General features: G+C 37.8%; 1 protein-coding gene across 1 annotated transcript in view; it reads right to left on the bottom strand.

Annotated features, from left to right (window-relative positions):
* The window catches only part of CHM (choroideremia (Rab escort protein 1)), a 169,859-nt gene extending 161,101 nt beyond the window's left edge, over nucleotides 1-8,758 (bottom strand). Inside the window, exon 1 of the mRNA XM_012647137.1 lies at nucleotides 8,687-8,758. Coding sequence (XP_012502591.1) covers nucleotides 8,687-8,735 — 49 coding nt within the window. The 5' untranslated portion in view covers nucleotides 8,736-8,758. The remainder of the gene's footprint in view (nucleotides 1-8,686) is intronic.
* Between the last annotated feature and the right edge of the window lie 1,543 nt (nucleotides 8,759-10,301).

Here is a 10,301-nt window from a genome sequence, read left to right as displayed (position 1 = left end):
CATATAAGAGAATATTTACTAATCAGCTATTGTAAAATGACATTTAATAAGATTTTTGAAATGACATAATTATAGAGATGAATAATAGATTAAGTGTTGACAGACCTTAGGGATGGGGGAAGGAGAAAGGAGTCTGTGGCTATAAAAAGTACTCTTAGAGATCCTTACAATGAAACAGTTCTGCATTCTGTATCGTGACTGTGGAGGTGTTCACACAAATCTACACAAGTGATAAAAATTCAGAGAACTAAATACACACAAATATACACAAGTACATGTAAAACTGGTGAAATCTAAGTAAGATCAATGGAGAACGTCAATTTCCTGGTCGTGCTAAAGTTATATAAGATGCTGCTTACCATAGGGGAAAACCGTGAGAACATTATACAGGATATATAATGCCTTACAATTAAATGTGAGTCTACAATTATCTCCAAATAAAAAGTTTTCTAAAAAGGACACAGAGGAAGAGTATTTGGTTGATATGGAATGATGTACATGGCATACTGTGAAGTGAAAAACAATAGGTTTCAAATAGCATCTATAATAAGACACATTTTTATAAATAAAAGTACACATACATCCATACACACTAAGAGAGAAAAGGTTGGGAAGTAGATGCATACAAGTGTTAGTTATTACTATTTTTTTAAATGAGCAGGCCCTTGGAGAAAAAAAAGCTATTACTATATCCATCTTTTCAATTAAGATGCATGATGCATCCATTGTAAGTGCTAACCGTTGTTGAAGGCTGTAGGAACCGAAAGAATAGCCAAAGAAAGGCTTCATAAACAGGGCAATAAATCCTATACTTGATCTTGAAATTTTAATTTACAAGTGAAGAACACTAAAAAAGACGCAAAATTGCAAACCACAGCACATGCACAAATATTTCAGTGAGGAAATTATGTATTTTAGGACCAACGAGGAATTCCTTCGGAAACAAATTGTGTCTTAAAATGTGACTGTAGTCTTTGATCCCATTTCTTGCCAGTGCTTTAGGGCTGTGATCCCCAATCCCCGGGCCGCGGACTGGTACCGCCGCCCCCGCCCCCACCTCTCCCCTCGCCCAGGGAAAAACCGTCTTCATGAAACTCATGAAACTTGGGGGGAGTGCGCACAGCAGGTGAGCTGCCACGGAGCCAAGCTTCACCTGTATTTACTTACAGCCACTCCCCATCCTTCACATCACTACCTAAGCTCGGCCTCCCCGTCCCCTACCTCCCACTCCCGTGGAAAAATTGTCTTCCATGAAACCGGTCCCTGCCTTTGTGCCAAAAAGGTTGGGGACCGCTGCTTAGCATTTGTGATTCTTTCTTCAGTTTTAAGGGATAAACACAACCAGGTCACTCAGTTCACTTTAATCAAAAGAAGGGTTACAAACTGACACAGATGTCATGATGCTGTCAATAATAAGGAACTGACATCATGAGGCTTTTATAGACATCAGGATTTTAATGTCAGCAGTAGTAACTCTCCAAAATGAAATAACTGCCAACCACAAACCTAGGGCAAACTAACCTAATTTTGATAGTATTTCTTCACTTGGAAGAATCCAACAAGCTCAATCTAATACCTCAGCTTTAGCCAGGTCAACTTCAGTCTTAACTGTTTGACCTAGGTCAAACTTAGCTAAGCCTCATGCTCCACGTTTCTAAAATGGAAATGATACAATATCCACCACAGAGAAAGTTATTGTGAGAATTAAATAACACACTTTAAGGGCTTAGCACAGTGATTGGCATATGACAAATACTAGAGAATATTTTTCATGTATTTGACAGTATGTTGTAAGTACTAAAATCAATTTTCTAATTGTCATTTATTTTGCTTACATGGCTCATGCCAAAGTAATACAGTTTATAGAAAATAAGGATTAGAACTCATATCTCAGTGTCTTCCTTAGATACCTCATATCCATGTACAAAACTTTATTTCTCTATACTTCAGCTTGTATAAACTGTTCCATGATAATGATTTCAAATCTATATAAAGTAGTATAACAAATGTGCAAATTTGGATCAAAGAAATATGACCCAAAATATTTCAAAACAATATAAAATGACTAAAACTGCCACTAACTAATGGCCATTATAACTCAACAAGAACACTGGTCTGGACAAAAAGGACATGTGAGAATACCAATCAAAAGAAAGAGAAGACTTTAGTACTTTTTAAAATGTGATAAAAACCAAGTCAGTCAAGTAGTACATTACCAACTTCAGGTCTTGGTAAAATCCAACTTGAAACACTTACATTAAGCACCACAATGGTCAAGCTGCCCCTGGTCCTTTCTTTTATTTTCAAACTATTTAAAAAAAAACAGCCTCAATATGAAAACAAGCTAACTTTCATAATCATGCTCTGATAAATCAATATGTGTGATAAATTACCATCTCTTTTTACACTGTCCTTTTATGAAATTAAAAAAGCAAAAAAATAAGAAATCAATCTTTCAAAGTATCCTCATTTTGTTGGCCACAATTAAATGTCCCAAAAATGTTTCCAATCTCTGTATACTGTATGTTACAAAATGGGCACTGACGGTGATTTTTAGTCTATTTTACTTTTAAATCTATTTACATACATAATAGGCACAGCCTAACTTTTCAGTTAAAAGACTTTTCACTGAAACTGAATAGCAGATGATTTAGCATGAGTTAACAGGTCAATTACATGGAATTATAATTGTTTCTGTGCATTGGGATTTTATGTTAAACATTAGAATGTGATGGTGAGCAGCCATATTTGATTTTAATTGCTGTAGCCTGAGTTATCCAAAACATCATGAGAACACTGGAGAAAATGAGAAAATGACATGAGGCATGGGAAATGAAAATGATGCTGCAGAGGGAACTGCAGTAACAGATGCGGCTCTCTCTGAGGGACTGGCTCAAATTTATGATTTACAGAGAAAGGTAAGCATCTCCCAGAGAGTCTTCTCCAGAGTTAGATAACTCTCTTTACTTTTCTAAGTATTGAAAGCAGAAAAGACATGCTCTTCCATCAATAAATGCCTGAAGAAGTACAAAAGCATTTTTCAGAACAACAAAATCTGTAGGCTTTCTTTAGCATTTCTTACACTGACAAGGAAGTGTTTCATATTATGCCCCAAATAAGACAAATGCTCAATCTGTTAAAAAAAAAACTATAAGCAAAACAAATGATAAATAATACAAGCTGATGAACAAAATACAAGAAAAAAAAAAAAGCCTGTAAACCACCAGTTAAGAAATCTGATAGAAACAGTGGTAATAGACACACAGTTTTTCCTACCAAACAGCCAATAGGAAGAGGAAGAAGATGAATCAAATACCTGAATCACTCCATGACTCACCATGAAAATCATGAGCCCTTCCTGGAAAGCATTCAGACAATAGCAGTGGTAACAAAAGCACCTTAATATGGCATTATGGGCCATAAAAATCAACTACATTTTCTGAGCACCTACTAAGGATTTTATAGGAATTATTTCATTGAATTCTCAACACAGCTCTGTCACATATATCCTATTTAGAGATTAAAAATTGAATCTTAAAGAAATTAAGGAACATGTCTATAGTGGCACAAGAGCCATATCTGGGATTCAAATCCAGTCTATCCGATTCCAGAGCCACACTATCAATTGCCACACTATACTGCTCAAATGAGATACAGATGTCAAAATTTTAAAAAAATGTATGGAAGGTTCAGCATTTGTAAAACTAAAAAACTTTTGAAATACCATTTTCACTCCTGCTATGTTATTCAGTTGACCAATATTCTCTGGACTTTACAGATTTTGCTCCTGCTCCATCCAAATAAATAAATAAATAAATAGATAGATAAATAGATAGATAAATAAATAAATATGAAACATTCATCCTTACTACCTTAACTACATGTATTTTGATATATTTATCTCTTTTTTAAAACGCTGGAATTAATTTCATGATCCACAAGTAGGTAGTATCTTGCAATTTTAAAAAATCCCACTCTAGACAATAGGTGCACGGATTTTGGAAATACAGAGTGAGGAAGTATGGATGTCCTGTGAGGTAAGAACCACATACAGGCATCCTTGGATAGCATTAAATGAGATATATAGGAAATCACTTGTGTTGAGTATGGTACAAATGGTTATTTAGTAATTATCAGTTTTCATGACAACTCCTGCAACATTACCATTCTCCAAGGTTTCGAGAAGCGAAGCTACTCCACCACCATCATAAACACTATAGTCAATGAGCTGTGAGCTAAGGTTAACTACCTTAATGTTTCAATTCACCACCATCAAGAATGGGACTGAAAGCTACCTATGTGACCTTTCCTGAGAAAAGTAGCTTATCATTTTCAAGAGAATGTTTTTATAATCAGCCATTTCAATAGAAAAATTTCTAAAGTATATTAAACACTGACTTGACTTCTTTAAAAAACTATACAGAACAGAATTTAGTCTTTTCTCAAGGACAGAGTATCATAATTAGGCATACACAATGGTAATTACAGATCTGGCAGATCCACACCTTAGAGATTACCTAATTCAAATCTCTCACTTCACATCTGTGCAAACTGATGTCCCAAGAAATTCTGCAAGTTGTCCAAAGTCACACAGTAGGAAGGTCATGTGATTACCATATACCATGCTACCACATATATTATTGTACTATGCTTAGCACTATCTAGCAAGGTAGTCAGGATTTAGGGCAGTATCTCTTGTAATTTCCCCCACATTTATTATTTTTGTTATCCCTTCTCTTTACCCATAATCTTTAGCAATAAAACTCTAGGGGGGTTCAGTGGCTCACACTTGTAATTCTAGCGCTTTGGGAGACCAAGGTGGGAAGATCACTTGAGGCCAGGAGTTCAAGAACAGACTAAGCAAGATGGCAAGAATCTGTCTCTACAAAAAAAAAAAAAAATTAAATTAGCCAGGCATGGTGGCCCATACCTGTTGTCCTAGCTACTTGGGAGACTGAGACAGGAGGATTGCTTGAGCCCAGGAGTTCAAAGCTGCAGTTTGCTATTATCACACCACTGCGCACCAGACTAGGCAACAGAGCAAGACCCTGCCTCTAAAAAAAAAAAAAAATGAAAAATTTTAAAAAAGACTACTAAATCAAAAAGTATCTATATACTTATCCTCTGCAGGAAAAAAAAAATTAAGCTAGGCTATTCTACAGCCCATGTTAGAGGAAACACTCCATAAGATAATGTGTATGGTGTGCTTTAAAAAGGAAAGGGATACAAATTGAATCTCTATATGGTCTTCAGAAAGAAAGGAGGATGCAATGAAAAGCCTACATTGTCTTAAGAACAACTTTGGGTATGGGACTGTCAGGAAGCCAAAAATTTCCTGAGAATAGGCAATACAGTAAACTTCACAAGGACAGGGACTAGGTTCTCAATAAATGTGGGTTGAATACCCTAATAAATGAGGGTTTGTCACTATGCTAAATGGTACCAGGCCATTGTGCTGTTTGACGTAGGTTTGGATTTTAGGTATTTCTTTCTTCCCTTTCCTATACAGATATGAACTGTCACTTACATCTCTAATAGTTCCCTCCCCCCCAAAACACAGTCTTTGCAGAAGTTGATAACACTCACTATATCTTCCAATGGAATGATGCTAATATGTTCTGAACTTGCTAGAATTATTTCTAAAATAAGAATGAATATATTCTAAGTGAAGACCTGAGGGATTCATCTATGTATGAAGCATGCCAATATTATCACATATCCCTTATAACTTCTACCTTGCCTCTTCTTCTGTGGAATTCTTGGCTCTGCTGCAGATTATACAGGCTGCCAGATAAGTCACCTCCAGTGAGATGTTATGTTACTGGGACTATTTTTAACCTGAAACCAATGATATGTTTCCACAACCCTCAAAATTGTCATTCAAATGACTTTTTAAATGGCAAAATATCCTGAAAATGTTAATTGTGTACCCAAGCTGAAGACCATTTAGACACATCATTTACATCCATTTTTGTCGTCTCCCTTGAGACTCCAGTTGGCCCTCCTTCTTTATTCCATTTTCTTCTCTTTTTCCACAGTTCAAATACTTTATCTTACTCCTCTGCCTCTGGGTGTTCAAGAGATATTTCCTGTATTTTCTGATGAGAAAGAAATGGGCTTAACTAAGAAAATACAAACAGTATTTCATTTTTTTCCATACTCTCTTGAAAATAGGATCTTAAGGAAGTTTTCACCTGTGTTACAGAAAATGAGAATGCAAGTTAATCAAGGTCAAGGGATTATAAAATATTATCCTCAGATGATTCTACTTGAAGCAATTGTCCCTTGATGCCATTTTAACTGGAACTAGATCTGCTAAAAGAAAAACTACATCTAGTAGCCTATTTCATGTCTCTGATTCATGCATAATCAACTGTGCTTCTGTTAATAAAACCGAATCTGTGAAACACTGCTTTTCCTATGATTTACTCAAAGTAGTACTTGAATAAGGCAAACACATTTTAAAGGCTACTTTCAGCAAACTATTTCAAAAGAGATACATTCCAAAGACATTAACAAATAATTCCAATTAAGTAATGATAGGAACTGTTGGAATCATTTATTTGGGAAATGATTTTTATTCAATTTTTCCACTTCTGACGTACCTAAGAACAAGGTTCCATATCCTAAATGTAAGCAATGTGCTTGTTAAATCCCAGAATGTGCCACCATTAAGGAATATAAAACTTAACTTTTAAGATTAACTTCAAATAAGTTCTTCTCATACACTGAGAAATAACATTACACTCGCTGGAATAAGTCTAATATGAATCTTTTTCCAAATACAAGAGATGCCTCCCGATGCAATTTCTGGATCATGCGTTGTTCTCTTCCTGCCTTTACCAAAACAGACTCCGACAGGATGGATGTATTCCATATTTTAAACTGTACCAGAAGGCAAAATCAGCACTCATCAATTAAAGTTTTTATCCAGACAAGAAAAAAAAAATCTTGACTCAAAATGTTTTTAAAAACCCTCAAGTTCCTAAGTAACAGAAAGGAAAGAATACAGAACTCAAGCATGGTATAACAACTATTCTAAAATGGATATTGTTCTCAGTTTTAGGATAGACTGAAAAGAAAAAAAAAAAGAATAGTCTACTGGCTCCTTCCAGCTCTCACTCAACCTCTGTTCATAGCAGCTACAGCCAGGTTATCTGCAGCCATGCAGATATTGTCAGGCTGGGAATAAACATATCCTCGCTGTTGTGAAAAAAAGTTACCCAGGTATTTTTGGTTCAGACGACATTTTAAAGGGTATATAGTTTAACCACCTATATTCAAAAACAAGGAAACTGAGGCTCAGGGATAAAGTGCCTGGCCTTCCCAATTCAAGCAATTCACATAACTATTTAATGGTCCAGCGAGGTGTGGAACCAAGTTTTTCCAATTATTTCTATTAACATGGGTGATCTGTGAGGGTCAGAATAATTGATTCTCCTTCTGGGAGGGAATGGGCCTTTGGAAACTTACCAGTTGTGTGATCCTGAGCAAATTATTATATAACCTTTCCAAACTCCCTTTTCCTCACCTATAAAAGGTAGAGAATATCTAACAAGGTTCTGAGGATTATGTCCAGCTTGTAAAGTGCTTAGCACATTGATTAAGAAATTATAAGCACTCCAAAACTAGTAGCTATTATTTTCACCCCCACCCTGGAAACATGGCTGCTCCTACTGTTTGAGAAGAACTGAATTCATTAACAAAATGGGCAGGGTCCCATCCACTAGAGCTTCTCTGGCCTACCACATTCTACATACAGAAAACCCCACCCAATAACATATTTCATACCATCTAAAATTCATCCCTTACACTATTAAGAAAAACAAAATGCCAATTGCTGCCAAATGTCTTCTGCCAAGTGTTTTATGTTAAATTTGTCAACTAGAAATTGCAGGGGAGTTTCTGGCTTCACCCAAAACATGGAGAACAAATGATGGAAAAACAAGGGGAAGATAAGGTCACACACCAGGACCTTGGAACTCAGGATCTGGAACTCAGGAGCTTGTTCTCAGCACGTTTGGTTGTGGGTGGATAGGTAGGTGGTAGAACGCAAAGTGCTTTCTTTCAGCACCATAAAGCAGGAATAATGGCTACCTCAACAAAATACAATTCCCCAGGCTTCTCAAAACAATAGAATAGAATCCGTTTCCTTTCCCTAGTAAATTAATACACACACGGGCAATAACTGAGCATCTTTCTTGTAAAACTGAGGATTAAGCTATATCCGAGCTGCACTGTACCCTAGGATCATACGAATATATGGAAAAGTCGTATGAAATGACGAGACAAAATGATGGGGAATATCACCTTGAAATCAACAAGGAAGGAATCATTATGTCATGCCAAAGGCGCCTCCATTGATAAAATCCCGACCCTCCATTCTTACGACACTGCAAACCCACCTCCCTCTAAGGAAATTAACAGGAATCACCGCAGCAACCAACCTCAGCAATCGGCATCGACCAGATCGACCCCTACTCAAATGGCGCTAAGCACCGCGGGTGCAAGCCCCTCCCTGGAGCTGCCAAGTCCCGCGCTGACTCCAGACTACCTCATTTCCTTTCCGTCCTCCCTCCCATGCTCGACCCCTGGCATTTCTCGCCAACTCTCGCCACTGACAGAAAAGGTAGGAACAAGACAGACTTCCTCCACTTTGTCCATGGATTACCAGGGCCACACATACCCGTCCCTATTACGATCACATCAAACTCCGAAGGGAGATTATCCGCCATCTTGACAGGAAACGTGTCATGTGACTGTTGCTTGTGGAAATGAGATCAAGTTGGGCATTCCTTCGGTAGAAGGCGGAAGGGAAAACAGTGCATTCTGGTTATTGTAGTTCTGGTTGGAGGGTACAAGTAGGCGACGACAGTATTATATTTGAAATGTTTACGCGAAAGCTAAAAGCTCGACTCATTTTCCACGCTGAGTGCAGTAGGTCACTTAGACTGGAGGGTTGAGGTAGGAAAGAGATGTAGATTTTTACGCCGCTGGCAAGGATGAATGTGGGAAGACTTGGGTAGCCGTTGGCAATGTTGAAGCAAAAATTGTTAGGAGACGCGGAAGGTGGAGTGGAATTGACAGGGGCTTGCTCTGTGAACAAGAGAGATTTTCATTCCAGCCTGGAAAACTGTTTCCTCTTGCGAGTCTGTACTTTCGTGTTGGCCCCCGAGACATGGTTTTTCACACCAATACTTTCAAACTATATTCCGTATCTTTTTCGTTTCTGTATCTCCCCGAGAAAAACCTCTCACCCTAGTTTCGCCAAAATCACCACGTCCGCATTTGTTCTAATTAGTCCAAACAGCCAACTTGGCAATATATATTTGCAAAATTAACCTTGCTTTACAGGACAAAAAAAGATATGAAAGCATAGTGGATGCTTAATAAGCGTTTGTTGAGTCTGAATCTGATTTTCCGCACGAATAAGACGAGTCCATGAAAGATTCTCCTAATAAGCTACCGGAGAAATGATTAAGATAAAATGGCCTCTATATTAAAGTAACTGCATTTAATGAGGGGCTTTAGGTCGCCTATGCCAAACAGCTAACATAACTCTCATAAGTATTTTAAAGGTCTGTTGCCTCCCACCCCCCACCATTATTTGAGACGCTTTTCTGTCTGACAGCACCAAAGGGCGGGGGGGGGAGGAAGGGGGTGCATGGGAATGAGTGAGAATACTTTTTTGATCCCAGAAATCCTTTGTGTAGTTATTTTTCAAAAGTTTCACGATAAATCAAAGAGAGGGTGCAGTAGTGGACCTTCCCCTACACCACCTGTCCTCTGAGATGCTTGCGGTTCCCCAGACACAGTTTACTTTCCAGTCTTTGTGACCAAGCTCACGCTGTTCCTTCGTAGAGAATGATCTTCCCATTCTCTAGCTAACATTTATCTCCAAGATTCTGCTCTGCTCAACTTCCACCTTCTCCTCCTTTCACCTCCTCCCTATACGGGCTAAGTTTCCCTACATGATGCTACCACTCTGTCATAACCTGCCATATTGCACTGAAATTGTTTGCATTTATATCAATTCCTACAGAGTACACATACCCTCACACATACACAAAAAAAATACCCAGATTTACAACACCATAAATTATAAGCCCCTATACAATATGACAGAGACCATGTCTTGTTTATCTTTTTGCCCCCTGCACCTAACCTAAGCCTGGTGCATAGTAGGGATTCAATAGATGTTTGATGAACTGAATTTAATTCTGATTGTCTTAATAGATGGTGAGCACTATGAGGACAGTGACTCAGTAATCTTCACCTTTATATCTGCCATGGTTATTATG

This window comes from Propithecus coquereli, unplaced genomic scaffold, assembly GCF_000956105.1.
Source record: "Propithecus coquereli isolate 6110/MARCELLA unplaced genomic scaffold, Pcoq_1.0 Scaffold257, whole genome shotgun sequence".
Classification (NCBI taxonomy): domain Eukaryota; kingdom Metazoa; phylum Chordata; class Mammalia; order Primates; family Indriidae; genus Propithecus; species Propithecus coquereli.
The sequence above is the reverse complement of the archived record's forward strand: the minus strand, read 5'-3'. Positions and strand labels throughout refer to the sequence as shown.